Below are 21,749 nucleotides of genomic sequence, written 5' to 3' on the forward strand. Positions count from 1 at the left end.
TATCTTATTCGTACAGCATCTACTCTTTCTCTTTGTCATCTAAACCAGTAGCATTAATATGAACACGATGTTCAAAATAACATAGAAGTGCAATCTCACAATTCCCCTTCAACTGAAAAAAGAAAATGTCAATACTTCTAGAGTAAATTCTTCAATGAAGGACAAATGTGAAAAGGTGAAAAATTCAAGTTTCTAATGCAGTTCTCAAGTTCAGACTTTTGCTGATCCAACATCCATTGTTTGTGTCATTTTGAGGTATTTCCTGGAGCTGTGAGACATCAATAAGCTGTTTCTAAAAGGATCTTTCTATTGATTTTGTTTGTGCTTATTTTTTTTAAGTCTCAATTGGGAGCTTGAAACAGTGAAGTAGCTCTTTACTGTGCCAGGAACTAGAAAATAGTGCTGCTTTAATGGACTGTGGCTATATATATCTCAATTTGGTACAAACCAATATATTGATAAAATACGATAAACAAAAAATTTAGAGAAATAATGTACTTGGATTCAGTGCTTATGTCAAACTGCCCTAGAAGTTTTCTATGAAGTTTTTTCTGTTGGTTTCTGAACAAGTGAATGCTCATGAACGAGTAATCATTTATCAGTGAAGCCAGTTCCATTCCACAAGCAAGAGTCTGAGCAACACTAACAGCTGTCTTTTCTTTTTTATTTTAGGACACAGCCATACATTGCTCTCATTTATCTGCCTCATATAGAAGAAACTGTTGTTGGTCTTTTCATATTAGTATCTTTTATTGTGTTCCCAAAATTCATTTTCATAAAATAGGATCTCTGCATCCTGTACTGTTAGCCTAAAATTCTCTTTCATAAGTTGCTTGGGAGATTTTTGTTGCATCATATTAATATTTTGGAGACACAACATATAAACAGTTATAAAACCTTAACTGCCCCAGAGGACTTCGGGGCCAAATTTCTAGCTCCTTTCAAAACCTTTAACCTGCATGAAAAATGAGCAACATTTCTAGATATGATCCCTTGTGTTTTCTTCTGGTATTCCCTCTAAAGAAATCATAATCTCTCCAGAATAGCTACAAGCAAAGGATAGGAGGAAGGCAGCAAAGAAGAATCTTTTCCCATAAAATTGCCAAGGAAGGAAACAGAGAAAAGAAACCACACCCCCGTATATCACAAATGAACTGTAAAGGAGACCTTGCTCATGCTCATGAGGTGCCCTACACTTACCAGCTTATGGTGGCAATGTGAGAGCGCATCCAGGATTTCATCCACAATCCGATCAGACAGGAAGGAGGCCACTGTCAGCTTCACTTCACTATGTGAAAATTAAAGGGAGAGAGTAGCATTTTAATTTGTGCAAGGGGGGGGGGAGCTTATACATCCTTGATCCTATGCGGGGAAGGTCAACAACTGTGATTTCATTTCTTTCTTTGAAAATGGAATGCAAGAATGTGTGAACAGGGCTAAGGATTTCCAAAAATAAGCTTTAAACACTGCCATAAACACACAGATAATAGACTTTCTTTACCTATTTCAACCTGCCTCTCAATTTAAAACTCAGGATTTAATGTTAGAAATGAAAACCATCTGGATAAAGACAAATGTAATGGCAACCATATGAACCATGTGGTGAGGTACAATTCGCCATTGACATAAACGAAAGCAAGCCAAGGCTGGAGCAAATTAAGAAAGTCTAGCCTGGTTGTTAAGTCATAGCTATTACTTTAATATGTGTGTCCCTCACCCTTTGAAAAAAATCTTGCACCAAATAGTAGCATATTACACCATATCTGTTTTGACTCGCCATCTTACTATGAAAATGCACTGTGCCCTATCTTTACAAATGGGGGTAACTACAATGTTCAACTTGGGTGACTCTTGTCTGAGCTCAGGCAACTGTCCAGACAACATTAAGTTGTAGTTTTCATCATTAAACACACTTGGCCATTAAAAAGTTTCTAAGGAAGGCTGGCATTTCAGTTTGCATTTCAGACCTGCAATGATATTCATAACAATTCAACTTCCATGTGCGGTTTTAAGCTGAGTAATCTCACTTTCATACACATATGTACAACTCTCCATAAGTACACAGTAATTTTAAGGATAAATGTGAAGTATTATCTCATAAGCTCAGCCTCCTTTTAAAGCTAACACATTTTTTATGATTTTTTTTTCCTTATTAGAGTAAGTGCAAGGGTTGCCAAGGGGCTGGGAATATGGCCTAGTGGGAAAGTGCTCGCCTTGTACACATGAAGCCCTGGGTTTGATTACTCAGTACCACATATATAGAAAAAGCTGGAAGTGGCGCTGTGGCTCAAGTGGTAGAGTGCTAGCCTTGAGCAAAAAGAAGCCAGGGACAGTGCTCAGGCCCTGAGTTCAAGCCCCAGGACTGGCAAACAAAACAAAACAAAACAAAACTGAGTTGCCAAAACAACATGTCTTAATCCTAAAGTTAAAGTTGAAAGTATATTTGTGTAATGGGAAAAGGATCCTTTTAACCTAAAAGTAATTATTTGCATTGATTATGTCTCTCTTGCTAGCAGGGCAGCAGAATGGAAGCACTGACAATGGTGCCTACACTAAAAACTCATCAGAGTGAAAAATAAAAGGAGATCTCTTTAATTCTTTTCCATGAAAGAAAGTCTTACTACATTTATTTTACCTAATACTTTATGAGTTGTTCCCCAGAGATATTCCCTGGTAAGAATACTTGGGTCTCACATTCAAGATCATTGTAATAAGAATTTCCTCTGATATTTTTGAAGTTGACTTCCTCATGAAATTCTCAATTCTATACTTTGTTTCTGTCTTGTCTCTTCTTTGAAAGTAGGGAGGAGTGGTTTACCTATTTCAAACTGCAGCACTAAGAAGCAAGACTCTGGATAAATACATTTTAAAATGTCTTGGGATTGCTCTATCATTTTGTTACTAGATGGTACATTTTATTTCTGCTAGATTTTTTTAGTTAGCAAAACTTTTAAAAAACATGAGTCACCTTAATCTGCATGTACGTACACACACACACACACACACACACACACACACACACACACCTATTTGCATGCTTGAGTCTATATTTTCATTCAATTGCTGCTCAGTTTAGCACATTACAAACAGCCAAATAAAGAATCACTGGACATAAAATTGATTCACCAAAGTGAAGAGTCCTATCTTTTACTTTCAAAATTTGCACATTATTTTATGGAAGTGAACACGACAGAATTTGGTGCATAACAGTAAAGATATCAGAATACACTCTATTGGGGGCTGGGGAGATAGCCTAGTGGCAAGAGTGCCTGCCTCGGATACACGAGGCCCTAGGTTCGATTCCCCAGCACCACATATACAGAAAAACGGCCAGAAGCGGCGCTGTGGCTCAAGTGGCGGAGTGCTAGCCTTGAGCGGGAAGAAGCCAGGGACAGTGCTCAGGCCCTGAGTCCAAGGCCCAGGACTGGCCAAAAAAAAAAAAAAAATAATACACTCTATTGGAAATTGATCCTATTATTGTGAAAGAATAGTGGCCAATAAATTTTTCTTCCTTATTAAAGGAGATATTAATACTAACTATATTTTTATCTTAAATATGTTAACTTTTCAATATTTTCATTAAAACAATTATGAAGGAGCAGTTGACAAAAGTATGCTTGCCTACCTTAGTATTGGCTTGAGTTCATAAGACCACTAACTATGGTATCCAATAAACTCTCTGAAAATTTAAAAAGTTTTTTTCAAATCTTTCTGGCTGCACTTCAGCTGAACAGGTTCTAGGAGCTTTATTTATTAGACTAACAAACCCAATATCTGTATCTTTAACCTGAGACTGTCCACCTTCAATATGGAGATAATGATTTAGTGTTCCTCTTGCTCTGTTCAGGCTGTCATTTTTCTCACAGACTGCAACTTGGCTGCATCATTATTGCTAGCATCATTCCCAGCTTTACAGACAGGTGTGACTATTCTTCTGCTACAACTAAACATTCTTATCACTATTCCAAAATAGCTGCAATAGCAAATGAAATATTTCTGAATTTAGCTTTCAATCATCTGATTCCCCAATGGAGACCCACACAATTAGCGGAGTTTACAATGGAAGACTGATGATCACTAAGAGTCTCTAAGTAAAAATTTAAGAAAATTTGTCAGTGATCACTGTTCCTAAATATTTATATCTCGGCATAGTTTTCAAACTGTGTCAGAACTACTATATAGATAACACTGCAGATGCATCAAAATAAACCAGAAAGCAAACATGGTAAGGTCAGAGTAGGCCTCTGCCTATTTATAGGCAGTGGGTTTGCTCACAGAAAAAAAAAGATAGAAAGCAAACTGCCCTCAGCCTTCAAGCTAGTGAAAGATGAAAGATAAACCCCCGAGGCAAACACAAGGAATTAAAAACATGCACACCCTTCTTAAATATAGAGCCCTTAAAGAGAACCTAAAACTCTATACTCTTCAGTAACACATACAGGCATTCTCATTTTGGAAATGTATATACCTATACATATATGCACAACTCTCTCTCTGCATATATATGTATATATTCTGCATATTAGGTAGGCCTAAACACATTACATATGGATAAAGCCACTCTTTCCAGCTGCCTCAATTGTATTCACAGATACTGTAGCTCCTTGCTTTATTCACATGATAAACCTACCTAATTTTGTTAAGGATATCAATTCCAGACTGCTCCAACAGGACATTTTTAACAAAGGTACGTGGAATGGAAATCTTTTCGGTGCTGGCATGAATCAAGTCTTGTCGAATGTGGGCTTTTTTCATCACATTGGGACAAAGGTTCTCGGCAGCATCAACCATGGATTCGAGCAAAGCCTGCAATGCAGCAGAGTGCAGGAGAGATGATGACATTGCACCAGAGGCACCACTATAAAACTGAGAGGTGGCTACATAGGACATGGAGCCCAAAAGTCTTGGGGCGTGATCAAGGATTCTCAGCTGCCCCAGGGTGGCTTGTGAGTGCTGGATGGTCACCACTCTCAGGCAATCACTTTACATCAGACACTCCACACAGCAGACATGCTTCCTGCTGCTATCTGAAGTATTGTACTGAGAGCTGAATTTAACAGGAAGCCATGAATGAGAGGATTACAAAATATGAAGATCTAGCCTTTGTATGCCAACTTACCACACCAGATTATTCTCCCTGGTGCTAGAAAATAAATGTACAGAGATGAACCTCAGATCTGAAAATATCTCTAAAAAGTATCAGTTTTGAATGCAAGTGAGTCTCAAATCACACAAATTCCAAATTAGGGAAAAACATTCAATAGCTCCATTAAACCAGCAGTAGCAGAAAAAATCAGAGAAACTACTGCCAATTTTAGATTATTTTTTTAAAGAAAAGCTTTAGTGTTAAGTAAAACAGTAATTATGATAACCACAACAAACAACATGAATAGTAACAGACAAAAACATTTACAGAGCACTTTATAAACATTAATAGCAATCATCAAAACACATTTATATAACACCACACAATCAAAGGAACATTTCTTCACATTTTATCCTCCCAGCATCTGGGGGGACAGGAAGAGCTTTTATTTCTGGGATCCTCGTCTTACAGTTGGGGAATGTGAGCTAAAGGAAGTTAAGTGATTTGCCGGAGACAGATGATAGGGCTGAACAGTGTGGAAAGAACATTAGTGATTGTGTCAGAACTAAGTTTGCAACCTAGCTGAGTGACACTGGGAGAAGTTACTGATCTCTTGTACCTTCTTTGTGTAGAAAAAAGTTTTCACTTCATAGGATTATTGAGGATGAAGTGATACTACTTATTTAATTTAAAGTGTTCAGTAGTATGTGCAGCTCCCACTGAAAGAGCTCAGGATATCACTGATATGATTATTCATCTAATTTCTGAGACTACTCTTACTCCCACCTTCCCCCACCCAGGACTGGGCTTGCTGTCCTTCACTGCCTGGGTGCTATCTTTCAACTTTTTCACTAAAGGCTAGCGCTCTAGCCAAAACACCATGATTTTTGATGGATAACTGGAGATAAGAGTCTTAAAGACTGTCCTGCCCAGGCTGACTACAATCCTCAGATCTCACTCTCATGAGTAGCTAGGATTATAGGAGTGAGCCACTGGCACTGGGCTGACTTCTAAGACTACTCTTTTTTTTGGCCAGTCCTGGGCCTTGGACTCAGGGCCTGAGCACCATCCCTGGCTTCTTTCAGCTCAAGGCAAGCACTCTGCCACCTGAGCCACAGCGCCCCTTCTGGCCATTTTCCATATATGTGGTGCTGGGGAATCGAACCGCGAGCTTCATGTGTGGGAGGCAAGCACTCTTGCCACTAGACCATATTCCCAGCCCCTAAGACTACTCTTAAAGATAAAAACCTGGTGTGAGCAAGGACACATCTAGGTTTATAACTGAATGACTAGCGGAATGCTGGTTCTACAAGGTGACAATCAGATTTTATTTCTCTAATGATAGGAGATTGTGACTTTGTCCAGAGGTGGCCTTGGATAGCAATCCTTCAACCTCCACCTCCCACTCAAGTGGAAACATAGGTATATGCTACCACATCTGGCTTACTGCTTTTTTGTTGTTGTTGTTGTTGTTTTGTTAAATAGGTATTGCTAATTCTAGCTGGCTGCGAACCACGACCATCCCACCTCTAGATGTATATTTCTTAATTGTAAAAATGACTATTAGTACTGAGGAAATCTATATAATATACATAAAACAAATTGGATTAATATATTAAGATGTTAGCTACATTCATGCACTCTGTAGTGAGCCAATGACTTGGAAATGTAAGTTCCAAACCAAAGTGTTCTGAAACCTTTTATCCCCTTGCTTTGGGAACATAAAAGTGTAGGAAAAGGAAAACTTAAGAGAATTCGTCTAGCCAAACTGAGTTAATACTTGACAAAATGCCACCTAAACCCTTCAGGTCTCATATCCTAAGTAAATCTGAAATGTACCAGGAAAGTATTTCACCATTTAAGTCCTGAGTGAAATCAAGAATTTCTCAGGCCAAAACAAATACCCTAAATTTTAAATCCAGAAGGGAAAAAAAATAAGTTTCCTTATGTTAAAACACTCAAAACCCATTACTTCATTTACTATATAGCTCCAGGAGTAAATGTTAGATTAAAAAGACACAGGACAGGAGAAGATTTGCTATTCTAAAACATTTAATACAAGCTGGTCCTAGAAAAATATCATCTCATTCAATAAAGGAGTCTCTCCCCACTTGATGCTCTATTCTGTATGTCTACTAGCTTCACTGGCCATTTCTTTTGCTTATTGAAACAATACTTTTGAAAGATGGCTCAAAGAGCTACTGGAACTTTTTCTCTTCCAACATTTAAAATGCTCATTATTGGCTACAATACAAAGTAATCCAATATTGAATCCCCCAATTATCATGAGACCCAAACAATTTTGCACATAGCAACTTGATTGTAAGAAAGTTAAGCAATGTGTTTGTAGCACATACTTAAGCTTTAAAGTGCAAATACAGGACACAAATCTAGGCCGTCCCTTTATTTTGCTCCCATTCTCTATAATAATTTTTTTTACATATAACAACAATCTTTATTGTGAAATAATTCACCTCGTTTAATACTTGATCACTTAATATGACAATTCTAGAAACCTTGGAAAATAGAAAATTTGATATCAGTGAAATAAGTAAAGATTACCTTGGTTTAATAAAAATTGAATGCTGCTTTTTTTGTTTCCTTATTTAATTTTAAGAAAACCAATGCACAGTAACAATAAATAGAAAATGCATTGTTTTTCGAACAGTAAAAGCTGTCCATTTGTCAAGTAATGGAAGAAAATAGAAACAAAACAAACTACTGTGGCTTATGAAATTAAACATATATGCAGTGAAGGGAAAATGAAAAAGAAACATTTGATTAAGAAAGATATGTATACACTGCCTTACATATGAAACTGTAACTAAACCTCCTGTACATCACTTTGACAATGAAGAAATGAAAAAAATAAGTTCCAACTAAGAATTCACTATTATCCACGATAGATATTCTCAAAGGGAAAGAAGCCTAAAAGTTAGGACAGAGAATATTGAAATGGGGGTGGGAGAGTTGGGTAGATATGAGGAATAGGCCATCCCCAAAGGGGATGAGGATATTCGTGAGATTGGAAGAAAAGTATGTTAATATGCTTGCAAATAAGAAAGTAGCAGATGAATGCCAAACATTTAACAAGGGGTCAGAAAAGCCAATGACAATAAAATCATAGAGAATGCCTTATTGACAGTAAAATTTTTGAGACCTTACACATTACATTATCTCAGGTCTTTACAGTTTTGCATTTTTCTTCAGATACCAGCCTTCCAGTTCCTCCCCAGAAAGCACACCTAGAGTAATTTCAGCCACTCTATTACATACAAAGTACAACAATACCAAAGGCAGGGGGATCCTTTCTGGGTTAGACCTGTTGAAGCAGCAATGGATAGTTTGAAGCTGTTTGACCACCATACAGTGCTTTGTGTTGATTTAAATGTCAGCCAAATCTGACTATATAAGAAATTCTCACATATACTTCAAAGGAAAAGCAAACATTAGGTAATAAATCTGAACAGATAATTGACAACAAAAGAAGTAACAATTGATGATACAGGTACTTTATGCATCACTGCATATTAAAGAAATTTAAAAAACAAAAACAGGGCATAAGATATCACAAGAAATGTACACATGCTCTACTATGTAACTGTACCCTTTTGGCACAACACCTTGTCAAAAAAAATTTGTGTTCAATTAATAAATAAATTAAATTAAAAAAAAGAAATTTAGGCTGGGGATATAGCCTAGTGGCAAGAGTGCCTGCCTCGGATACACGAGGCCCTAGGTTCGATTCCCCAGCACCACATATACAGAAAACGGCCAGAAGCGGCGCTGTGGCTCAAGTGGCAGAGTGCTAGCCTTGAGCGGGAAGAAGCCAGGGACAGTGCTCAGGCCCTGAGTCCAAGGCCCAGGACTGGCCAAAAAAAAAGAAATTTAAAAAACAGATTATTTTTAACCCACTACATTACACAGATAAAGAATGATATGCTAAAAATGTAGCCAAAAGAATAATTATCTGTATTGTTGGACTCAAGTTTGCAAGTATATATGAAAGTATAAAATATGTGTAGTATTTTACCTACTAGTGGATCAGATAATAAATTGTGACAGTGTATCTATACAATAGAATACCATGTTGTTATTGAAAATATGTATACTGCTAGAACTGCATTTGTAACATGATACCAAATATAAATGGTGACTACTAATCATTATGTATAGTATAGTCACATAGTTGTAATATTTTCTATGTAGGTACAGAATGTGTCAAAATGCACTAAATTATTAACAGTGATGCAACTACTGGGAATTTTTGGTGATTTTTTTTTTAATCTTACTTTAAAAAATATACTTGTAAGCATAATTTAACTTTTGTACTAAAAAATAAATATCAAGATTTTATATATGTTAAGAAATATCTTCCACATTTTAGTCTTCATGGAAGGCACAAGTTCTAATCATCCTTTCCTACTCTTTGGTTTCTGCTAAGCATGAATTCAAAATAACCATAGTTGCCAGATACTGGTGGCTCATGCTAGCAATCCTATCTACTCAGGAGGAGGCTGAGATTTGAGGTTCATGGTTCGAAGCCAGCCTGAGCAGACAAATTCATAAGACTCTCATGTCCAACTAACCAGCCCAAAGCAAGAAGGTATGGCTCAAGTGGTAGGATACTAGCCTTGAGAAAAAAAGCCAAGTGTGAGAGTGAAAAACCAAGTTCAAGTCTCAGAGTGGCATAAATAAAATAAAAATAGTCACCATTAACTAAAGTAAAAATGACACTTGAGTCTCTTTATAAAAGATGCCTTGTAAGTAAGACAGACTTAGAACTTTGCAAATTCCACACTTTGTACTCTGTTAATTTAATTTTCAAAGAGGCTAATTAGCATATTATAAAGTTATTACTGAGTTGTACAACAAATCCCTATGAAATCCAGCGGTTGTGCTCTCCAAAGAAAATAGACCAAATAATGGCAGCAGTGTAGAGACGATTTTGAAAGGCATCCTTGACAGGCAGATGAGAAATTATGAAAACTTTCTGAATATGGAAATTCTCAAGTGCAGCTGCTTTGAAAAATTATCTTCTGAAAAAAAATCTAAACTTACTATACCCTGTCCTGTAAACTTCAAGAGTCCTTGGTTTACTTCTTTTCCCATCAAGTAAACCTACAGTAGATCCCTGCTACTTTGGGCTCACCTCATCTCCCAACTGGAGTTCCCATTAATATTAATTAATGTCAGAATTCCTATTACAGTAACATCTAAGTACTGCAAACTATCATCTTTTCTATTCTCCAAGTCAAATGCACAAACAGATCTTTTTTTAACCAAAGCAAACTTGCCTTTGTACCCAAAGTAGATTTCAACCATTTCCCTTTATTACCGAGTTTCATTATGTCAGAAGTTATTCCAAACAGATAAAGCAGATATACACACAGAATTTCAACTTTTACTACACATGCATCTACACAGCAAGTATGTATACAAACACACACATACATACATTCCTCCTAAAAACACCAGCAGCTATGACTATAATATACACTCAAAGCATAACTATTTTATTTTCAAAATAACAAAACGCACAGACCTTTAGTTGTTCATCTACAACTCTCGTGACTTCTCCAGCCATTGATTCCAGGGTATCCTGAATTGGATTGGATAATGAGCCACTGGCTCCTGCCCAAGACATACCACCAACATGGTATAAATTTGGTAACAACTGTAATAAAAATAAAAGGTAATCTTTCTCTAGTTGAAAAAAAAATGCTTCAATAAATACCAAAATCACTGCAGTGAAAAGGTGAAGTATTATTAGAGATCATCGTAGTCAAAGGCTTTTTGTACAGATTAATAAACTGGGGTCCAGACTCTACAAACATTCATTGTTATTCAACAAATTACAACCACCCTAAGAATCCATACACTAGCGTTGGAAGACCTTTACTAAACCACTTCCGTCATTTCACCACCTTTCTTTGTGCCTCTGTATCCTTATCTGGAGCATGAGAGTTGAGTAGTTTCAATCATATTCTGTCACCAAAAGTTCAGAGGTTTGCCATACCAAATAAGTCTCCAATTCTCTTCAGATAACAACTGGGTTTTCTACAGTTCAGTTCTACTCTGACTCTTTCTGCCTGGAGTTAGTGTCAGGTTCCACATAAGAAATCTCAGTCAAATAGGACTGTCCCTACTCCTTAGTTGACAGTTACACATCCTTTGTCATCAGTGGTATATCTGACTATGAATTCAAGGGGTTCCCACAACATACTCTTCAGATTCAATTACTTATCACAATGACCCATAGAACCCATGATAGAACTTTATTTGCTATCAATGTTTGTTTTTTTAAAGGACACAACTCAACAGACAAATGGAACAGACAAATAGAAATCATGCAGAGGCACTGAGGACTCCCATACCCTCTCCACATATGTATTCTACCTTCTTAGCACCAATCCAACACGTTTTTGGTGCACTACTATTTAGATATTTTGCAGAAGTTCTGCTGCAGAGGTATGGCTGATCACATCATTGGTCACTGGTGACTGAATCCAATCACCAGCTTGTTTAATTTTGTCGGAGGTTTAGAGGAAGGGCTGAAAGTTGCAAGTGGTTTGTTCCTCTAGGGACTCACCAAGTCCTCTCAAGCAGATAAACTCTGAGATGCTAAAAGGCACATGTTATCAATAACACAAGATATCTCTATCACCTCTATTATTCAGAACATTGCAGAGCTTTAAGAACTCGGTACTCTGTGCTGGGAACTGGGCCAGATATATCACAGGAATGTTAAACTAACTTACCAAATTCCTCCCATTAACAACCCGCAATGAACACATGATCCTAATCGCAGGATGAAGACCAGGCCCTAAGCTTCATTAACTCCTGGTTAATCCCTTTTCTATTAAGTCACACTTGGGGAACCAAACTCTAATTAACATAAGAGAAGCTCCCCTTTAAAGTTCACATAACCAGCTTAGGAGTCAAATAATTTAAATGAATTATTACTCAGTTAAACTACAACCACTTATCAGTTCTTCAAGGCTCAATTATACTGTCTCTATATCATACTGACCATCTTTTCTTTAATCTCATATTTTCATTATTGCTAATCTTCCCAGACATAGAAAGAAGAAAAAGATTAACTCAGTTCATGCAGCCACTTGTTAATAACTGTATAGGGGTAAGGAAAGTTGGAACCAGCTTCTAAAATTTAATTTTAATAAATCTTATCAGACAAGACCCTCACAAAGCTGAAGTGACACTCACCGTTTTAGAGTTCTTAGCATCACGCATGAGCCGTTCTGCTGATTTTAAGTCTTCCTGGATAGCGTCTCCCCCACAATTTCGTAAGGAGTTGAGGTGGTCTTGTACTTTCACACATATCCTGTCAATCATCTTCGCCAAACCAGAAAAGCATCCAGTCAACCGAGTTGAAGTTCAGATTGGAAAACACAGAATAAAGGAAGATGAACATTCCCATACACAGAATGCATGAAGAAGAAAATACCTAACTGAATCGTCAAGACTGCAGCTTATAGCTAATTATTCATTAGTTTAACTATTCATTAGCTTTAGAAAAAGATCCAAGGCATTTAGTTTATTTCCTGCCTTAAAAAAATGCAGCACATAAAACAAAACAAACACGTCTTGACACAAAATCTTTATTTATTTATTTTTTTGGCCAGTCCTGGGCCTTGGAATCAGGGCCTGAGCACTGACTGTCTTGGCTTCTTTTTGCTTAAGGATAGCACTCTGCCAATTGAGCCACAGTGCCACTTCTGGCCATTTTCTATATATGTGGTGCTGAGGAATTGAACCCATGGCTTCATGTATATGAGACAAGCACTCTTGCCACTAGGCCATATTCCCAGCCCCGACACAAAATCTTGTAGCTACACAATGATATGCTGCTAGATAGCAATTCTTCCAAACTTTTTTTTTTTTGCCAGTCAGGTTCTTGGACTTAGGGCCTGTACGCTGTTCCCAGCTTCTTTTTGCTCAAAGCTAGCACTCTACCACTTGAGCCACAGCACCATTTCTGGCTTTTTGTCTATGTGGTGCTGAGGAATTGAGCCCAGGGCTTCATGCATGCTAGGCAAGCACTCTACTGCTAAGCCACATTCCCAGCCCCTCTCCCTTCAAACTTTTAAAAAACATTTTTAGTAACATATTAATTGTGTAAATGGGGTTTTATTGTGGTATTTCCATACATACTCACAATGTGCCTTGATCAAACTCATCTCCTCTTATTGCTCTCTTCTCCATTTCCCCATTATCACGGTGATTTCAACAGGCTTTGTTGTTTGTTCTATTTTTGTACATATAAAGTATAATCATACTCACCCTCCTTTACCTTCTCTGTTCACCCTTGCCCCTCCACTAGTACTCAACCCTCAACAGGAAGGGCTTTCCATTCCAGTCACTAAGTGTGTATTAATTGTTCAAGAGAGTTTCACACATGGTATTCCCACACACACACACTATTTTAACTAGATGAACTTCCTCTATTACTCTCTTCCTCCATTCCTCCCATCCCTCTAATACTCAATAGTTTTCTGTCAGTTTTGTATTACTAATAACTCCATGTGTAGATGCAATGGAGTTTGATATCATTCCCCTCTTCCATTCTCTTCTCCTTCCTTAACTTTTATAAACTCCCCTCTGGCACAGAGAGTGGGAGGTACTGAGAAAGCAAACGTGTGATGGGGACACTATTGAGACCACTAGACTATAATGCCAACTGCTCATTGGTTCCAATATTAATCAGAACATCTTCTGCAAAATGACATTTTAAAAATTATTTCAACGACATGAATCTTTTCCTATATAAATAAAGGGCCTCCACCAAGTTTCTATTTCAATAAGGTCTTTATAAATCATCCACATTTGGGTATGCTGTTATAGCTACAGGAAATATACTAAGACAGAAAGCAAAGAGCCCGAAGACAAGGACAACACAGTATGACTTAAAAGTTTTCTCCAGTATTTTCATCAGAACTATATGTTGCCTATTTTATAATCTCAGCAATTGTTATTCAGGAATTTTACATGTCTGCAGTCCTATCCTGTTTGATAACTCATTCATTCAGCAGTTGACAGTTTGGTCATACTCTTTGAGCTACGTTTTCTTTTCTCTATTTAGTTTGAATTATTTAATAATACAATTATAGAAAGTCTTCCCTTCCATCTCAGCAGTTTCAAAACAATATGAACTTTACTGTATTACGAAGAAGACTTAATAAAAGTCTGATTACAGAACCTGGATCTACCTTCTGCAATGCTGGTTTTTCTTCTTCCTTTTCCCTCTTTCTTTCCTTCTTCTTTCCCTCCCTCCTCCCTCCCTCCCTTCCTCCCTCCCTCCTTCCCTCTCTTCCTAACGCTTTATATTTGTCTTAAAGAAAATCAGTCTCATAATGTCTAGCCCCTCTTTTCTGGTACATTAAAAAGATAATCCAGGAAAAAAATCACATTCAAAGCAATATCCTGTTCAATAACACCAAGGTTACTGCAGTAATGGTAGTATGATGTACTGCCACTACATAAGTGAATGACCTTGAGATCTCCAGAGAAAGGAAGTTCTATGAATAAAGTGTCTAATATTCTCTCTCCAACTAAAATTTACATGGGGAACTCAAGTAGGAATCACATCTAACTTTCTACACTCACACAGGTCCTGAATAGAGCTAACTAGCTATCTCTTAAAATCTTAATTAACATATAGCCTAGTTCTTTTTATCATATTGATCTGTACTTCCTGAAACAAAAAATGATCATCAATAATTCATATCTTACTAAGAATGTGGTCCTAATTTCAAGAGACAAATGAACCACATACTAAAAAAAGGAACAGTGTACATCTAGGACCACAAAAGGCCAATCTAAAAGGCATGTGGATATGGCATTATAAAGTTTATCATTGTTAATAGTCATCAAAAGACTGAAGACTCTCCTGAAATTTGACATTAAGTATTCACCAAGGAGAGAAGATTTAAATGAACCCATTGAAAAAAGTCCTTAAGTGGAACACTTTAAAATCATGCCCAAAAGGAACATAAAAATTTAGTTCCTCAATTCAAATGACATAAAAATTGCACATGTCTCTAAGACTGTTCTGAGCATGAATTCAATTAAGTTTAGTACAACCAACTAGAACACATCCAGATGCCGGAGTTCAAGGCATGGAAAAGGTAAACTACTTAACATGGAATACAATGATGATACAGCGGACAAAGGAAAAATTCTCAAGACAGGAAATCATTAAGTTTGACTAACAGTTCATAAAGCACATCCTCAAAGTATATATTTGTGAAAAACAAAGAATAAAGGCTGAGAAATTATGAACTCCTGGGTTATTCATCAAAAGAGCTCTTGGTAGATGAATGGTTTTGAGCTTTTCAGTTTAACCTTACTTCTTCATTGAACCCCTGGTGCTCAATTTTCTTTAAAAAACAAAAAGGCAACTGAGAAAAGATGTTAACTGTCAGAGTTTGAGAAGCTTCTCTCTTTCTAAGGAAATGTTCACTCTGTTACTATCAGATAATCTTCTTTATTTTATTTATTTTTGTTCCAGTACTAGGACTTTAACTTAAAGCCTAGGGTACTCCCCTTTAGATTATTCAGGCTAGTCAGGCAAAAGTCATGGACTTTTCTGCTAGGTCTGGCCTTGAACTGTGATCCTCAATCTTGGTCTCTTAAATCGCTAAGATTACAGGTGTGAGCCATGGAGCCTGGCTAATCTTTGAGTTCTAATCTGTCTTCCAATATCTTTCCTACAATTTCCTTATCTTCCCCCTGAGAATACCTTGAATAGTCACACACAGTCTTCCTTCAGAGTCAGCTAATTTCTTGGTGACCACATCACACAACTAATTTATGTAACCTATTGCCCTTGTTAGTGATTGCTTTTTGTTTTCTTTTAAATAGATAATGCTATTGAACCCAAACATATGATTTAGAACTATTAGCAATGAATGTCAGCTTTGGTCACTCATAATTTGTTACAATTGTTCTAAGTACCAGACAACAATTTGTTCATGGAAAAAAATTCTCTTCTTGTATGTTTATTTCTGTATTCAAGAAAAATACACTGAATACCTGACACTGAAGATAGACAGTCCTGAAAAAGTATACCTGCTTGAATATTAGGCACCTTAAAAACACAGAAATAGAGGGCTTGGGGGGTGGGCCACAGTTCAAATGGCAGAGCTGATTCGGTACTACAATACAAAACCCATAACTTCACAGTAACACTACACAAAGTGCCACATGATGCAATATCCATAAGAACATGAACATTTATTTTCTTCACTGATGACTTCTTGTTTCTTTCAATAATGTCTGACATACAATTGACTCCTTTAAGGGTTTATTCAATGATAAATGAACTGTAAGAGATTTCACCCTACATCATACCAACTTGAGGCCAAAGCCAGCTTCTTAGCTATCTTGAATGATATCTCAGATTGAGCAAGGAGAAAATTTCTAAGTTTGTATGCTTTTGTTTTTTGAGATGAGCTTTGCTATGTTGCCCAAGCTGGCTTAAAACTCGTTGTTCAAGTAATCCTCCTGCCTCAGCATCTCAAATACTGGGATTACAGGCTTGTGCCACTGTGCCTGGCTAAGAGAAGAGACTAAGAAAATGGATGAGCGTATGCAGCAACATATCCATGTACTTGTGACTTGTCTGATTTCCTGGTTAGGAGCTGAAGGAACTTCCAGTGGGAGAGTAAATTAAACTGCTGAAGACAGATAGCACAGGACTCCAGCACAGGAGTCTACATGTAGCATAGAGGCTAGCCTTCCTATTCCTATAGAAAAATAAAGAATGGCTGTGCCCCAATGGGCATGGGATGAGGACAGCAAATGGAGAGACCAAGATGAGCCCCAGGGTCCAGTAATAATGATGTCAGAAAAAGAAACAAAAATAAAGTCAGTTCAGTAAGTGAGTTTTGTCTTAATGAGATTATTATCTTAGAAATTAGAAAGCCTTTTAGATAGAAATGCTAAAAAGGACCTAGATAGATGAGATGTCTTGAAAGAAAATGAGACCAAAGGGTTCATTCGTGGAGTCATCCACAGACAAAAGTTAAAGAAATATCAATAGATCAGATAGGCAAAGGGCAAAATGCTAAGTACAAAGTGCTGGGAAAATGTACTAACAAGATGAAAGTATAAAGTTTCATGTAGAAAAAATGACAAGATACAACACAAGAATGGAAGAAACAAACCTAGAATGGCACACTGTCGAATGAACACAGAAGTGAGTTTTAGGTAAGGCAAGGTGACCAGTAATAAGATGGTAACTGTAATTAAACAAATGACAACAAACAATGTTTACCAGTGAGTGGGTCAAATATTTTTTATGCATTATTTCATGCAATCACCATAGTATTTTCTGAGACAAGATTATCGTCCTTTCCATTTCACAGAAGAGGAAACTGAAGCAAAAATGTTAGGAAATGACTAATGTAAGTTCACAGAGGTAGGGAATAACAGAGTCTGGATTCAAATCTTGGTCATTTGACTTGAATGTCCAAGTTGCTAACTATATATACTATACTGCCTCCTCTTGTCAAAAGATAAAGGAGAAGTTGGGTATGGTGGCTCACACTTGTAATCCAAGTTATTCAGGAAGCTAAGATTGGGCAGATGGTAGCTTGAGGCCAGTCTGTGCATAAAGTTAGTGAGACAATCATGCCACTAATAAAAAGCTGGCTGATATGGAACATGCCTGTTATCTCAAGTACATGAGATGCATATAGAGGAGCATCATGGTCCAGGCAGGATTGGACAAGAAATGAGACCCTAAAATAACTAATGCAAAAAAGGCTAAGATACAGTTCAAATGGTATAGCACCTTCAAGTTTAAGGCCCTAAATTCAAACCCAGTACAACCAACAATAATAATAGCAACAAAACAACAATAATAATGAAAGGATAAAAGAGAAAAGGCTGTAGGACTTGGTGATGAGGAGGTCATGGGGATATGCAAAGACAAGGAATAGTGTTTCAAAAGGTTACAATGTGGCCAGTTGCTGATACTCATGCCTATACTACTAGCTACTCAAGAGACTGAGATCTGAGGATAGTGGTTCAAAGCCAGCCTCGGCAGGAAAGTCCCTGAGACTCTTATATTCAATTAACACCACCAGAAAACCAGAAATAGAGCTGTGGCTTACTGTATTAGAGTGCTAGCTTTGAACAAAAAAGCCCAGACACAGTGCTCAGGCCCCGAGTTCAAGCCCCACAACTGACCAAAACGTTTTTTTTTTTTTAAAGTTATAATGCCAATGAGTAGTAGCAATCTGATGGCTTCAAATATAAAAGTCTGGGGCTGGGGATATAGCCTAGTGGCAAGAGTGCCTGCCTCAGATACACGAGGCCCTAGGTTCGATTCCCCAGCACCACATATACAGAAAACGGCCAGAAGCGGCGCTGTGGCTCAAGTGGCAGAGTACTAGCCTTGAGCGGGAAGAAGCCAGGGACAGTGCTCAGGCCCTGAGTCCAAGGCCCAGGACTGGCAAAAATAAATAAATATATATATATATATATATATATATATATATATATATATATATATATATATAAGTCTGCTCATAAAATAAAAAAATACATTGATTGAGTAAACAGCTCAGTTTGGGAGTTAAGAGATAAGACTAGTGAGCTGGGACTGGCAAAGGATAGGCCATTCTGGGCATGTTTTCATGAGTAAAGTTTTGATGGACAGCCAGTCTCATCATTTACGTACTGTGCAGAGTGCGCCCCTCTTCCTGCGGCCCCCCAGCAGCAAAGCAGAGGTGAAGAGCTGCAGCAGAAACCCTGGACTTGGGAAGATTAAAATATTTGCCATAGGCTTTCCTCCTCCTTACCCCCCCACCTCTACCGCCAAAATGTATACTGTTTTCCAATTGTGGGGGCTTGTAAAGTGAAAAAAAAAAAAAAGGAATGAAAAGCAGAGGGAGAATTATGAGTCTTATTTTTAAAAAAAGAAAAAAAGAAAAACCCTTTCCTAATCGAAGTTCCTAGACAACAACAAACACATAGGGGACTTCCATGCTACACAATGCACATTATAGCACCCTGATTCCTTTGGTGTCACCTGACAATAAGCCTGGCTAATAAGGGGTTGGCAGGGCCTCTCTTCACAGAGTCTGTTCTTTTTGTATTCTTGTTCCTGAAAACTTCAAGGTAAGTGTTCCCTAAAGCTGCTGAAATGATTCAAGTCTAGAAATAGCTAATCATAAAATCCTAGGAAATCCCCCAAAGTGAAAAAGGTGCTACCAGTTCTAACCACTTAATGTCAAATCATTCACAACAATGCCACCCAGGTAAAATTAAATATCCACATATTTCCCCTGTGTATAATTTCCTTTTAGTTGGGAAGACGATGCTTAGTTTTAAAGATACGTATTAAAAACTGATACAGCGATCATTTTTTAGATGGGGAGGATCCCCTCTGAATGAAAACAAAGCTACAAAGGTATTGGATTAAGAAAGAAGCCTGCATTTTGCTTTCTCATAAAAGAACACAAGGAAAATATTCATGTGGAACATTTCATTACTCTCACTGCTTTTAATGTTTAAAACACTAAACCTGGGAAATAATAATAAGCCATAAAGTGCTTTGTGGATATCAGTCCCTTGCAGAAAATAAAACTGCAATATTTTAAGATACTGATAAAGTCAAAACAATGTTTTCTTTCTCCAAAGTTCTGCAGCTTTACAAATATCCATAGCTTTGTGATTTCCTCAGTACCTATTGTTTTACTTTTCTTCATTTAGATAATATATACTCTCATAAAACATTTACACACTAGTGAGAACTCTAACAGAATAGAACTCACTGAGTCACATCTGCTGAGGTAACCAGACTGGACAGATGTTTCACAAATCTCTGTGCCTACAGGAGCAGTCACCTTGAACACTTTTATCTACCTGGAATGCTAATTTTTTTAGTATACATACCTTTTACATTCTCAAGAAAAAAAAAACACAAAAACTGAAATGACACCTATACAAGAAAAAGAGACTACTATAAAGTATACAAAGTGTTCTAAAATGACCAAAAAAGTCCCTGTTAGTCAGTTTCTTTCATCTGTAGAGATAACAATTATTCTGGTAGCTGCCATCTTCAGTTTTAATAGCAGATTTACCTCCTTATCTTTCATTTATTAATTATCAAAAGTACCAGTTGAAGCCAGGCACTGGTGGCTCACACCAGTAATCCTAACTATTCAGGAGGTTTATATCTATGAATCGTGGTTCAATGCTAGCCCACACAACTCATTATCTCCAATTAACTACCAAAAAGCTGGAAATACAGGCTGGAAATAGGCTCAAAGTGTTAGAGTGCTAGTTTTGAGCACCAACACTCAGGAACAGCACCCAAGTCCTGACTTCAAACCCTAGAACTGGCACCAAAGAAAAAAAAATAGTTAACAATCGATTCCATAACAGGTAAATGAAACATTCAACATACTTTAGCTAGCACTCACATTTCATCTTCAACTCCCAACTTGTTTTCAATACTTTTATAATACCAAGACTTTAAAATTTTATATCGGTAATGCAAAAACAATCAATTTTCCCCTTCTTGTCTAGGTTTATGTTAACATTTTAAACCCTTTAAGATGGTTTCAAAATTATAACTGCTTGAGTCTAGGAGGACCACGATCCTCTTATTTATACTTCTATGTAGCGGAGACACGTCACCATGTGCTGTCATTTTCAGAAACCAGTTTCATCATCTCACTGAGAATGATATGTCATTTACCATTACCTGGCTCAGGTAAGAGTGAGTGGGAGGAAGTAGCAGGTGCTTCCTTACCTGCTGGGTGGTGCTGGTGACTATCCCCTGCTGGAGGCGGTAAGCCTGCTCTTGAAGGTACTTTCTGGTCTCGTGATTCCGTAGCAGGTAGTTTTCTATCTGGAAATTAAGCACAAGTATCTCTCAAGAGCACACGTGGACTCCACAGAGAAAAAAGTTACCAGTGAGACAGTCAGTACCTGGGTGTAAAACTCAAGCATTGACAGACACTTTGTACCAATACCCTGACCCCACGAAACACAAGGTGGGATTTATTACCAGTGTTTTTCCTTAGAAAATTAACTTCCAGGTGACTGGAGAAATGCCTGCATGACTCTAGTGGAGGAAGGGTTACAAATGCCATGCAACGACTTCTCATCACTTGTCAGCAAAGACCTCCATCTTGAATTTTTAACTACTAAGCAGTTTAGAAGCGAAACAAATATCCCCAAGGAATAGGGATGATAATCTCTGAACTCCAGCTTTATTTGACCAGTAACTACCTAAAAAGAAAATCAGAAAATTCTTTATTGGGAGAGGGGAGGGGAGGAAGAGGGAATGGGGTGGTAGATGGGAAGAAATAGCTATAATAATATAAAGATATAGGCTGGTACAATTCAAAGGTACATAGTAATTTTAATAATTCAACTGCTTTTCATGTTCGAAACTGTTTCAGTTTCGAAACTGTTGATTTTGTGAAATTATAGTAAATGAAATGGATACCTATAGAATATGAGAGATCTTAAAGTTGTTTGACAATCTGTAAGTTTTTACATATTCTCTTTTAAAAACTGAAACTTGAAAGTGATAACTAGATTGAAAGAAAGCATCTAAAAAGAAAAATATACAATGGATATCAGAGTGCAAAAAAATGCAGAGTTAACTATTCAGAACAAT

General features: G+C 37.3%; 1 protein-coding gene across 5 annotated transcripts in view; it reads right to left on the minus strand.

The window, feature by feature from the left end:
• Carmil1 (capping protein regulator and myosin 1 linker 1) overlaps nucleotides 1-21,749 on the minus strand; it is a 285,478-nt gene that overhangs the window by 49,220 nt on the left and 214,509 nt on the right. For all 5 annotated transcript variants that reach the window (XR_007211220.1, XM_048348358.1, XM_048348357.1 and 2 more), the window contains 5 exons: nucleotides 20,874-20,972; nucleotides 12,314-12,442; nucleotides 10,632-10,763; nucleotides 4,631-4,806; nucleotides 1,201-1,288 (listed from right to left, as the gene is read on the minus strand). Coding sequence is in view for 4 of the 5 variants with exons in the window: in XM_048348358.1 (XP_048204315.1) it covers nucleotides 1,201-1,288; nucleotides 4,631-4,806; nucleotides 10,632-10,763; nucleotides 12,314-12,442; nucleotides 20,874-20,972 (624 nt within the window). In the remaining variant the exon portion in view is untranslated. The remainder of the gene's footprint in view (nucleotides 1-1,200; nucleotides 1,289-4,630; nucleotides 4,807-10,631; nucleotides 10,764-12,313; nucleotides 12,443-20,873; nucleotides 20,973-21,749) is intronic.

This window comes from Perognathus longimembris, chromosome 6, assembly GCF_023159225.1.
Source record: "Perognathus longimembris pacificus isolate PPM17 chromosome 6, ASM2315922v1, whole genome shotgun sequence".
Taxonomy (NCBI): domain Eukaryota; kingdom Metazoa; phylum Chordata; class Mammalia; order Rodentia; family Heteromyidae; genus Perognathus; species Perognathus longimembris.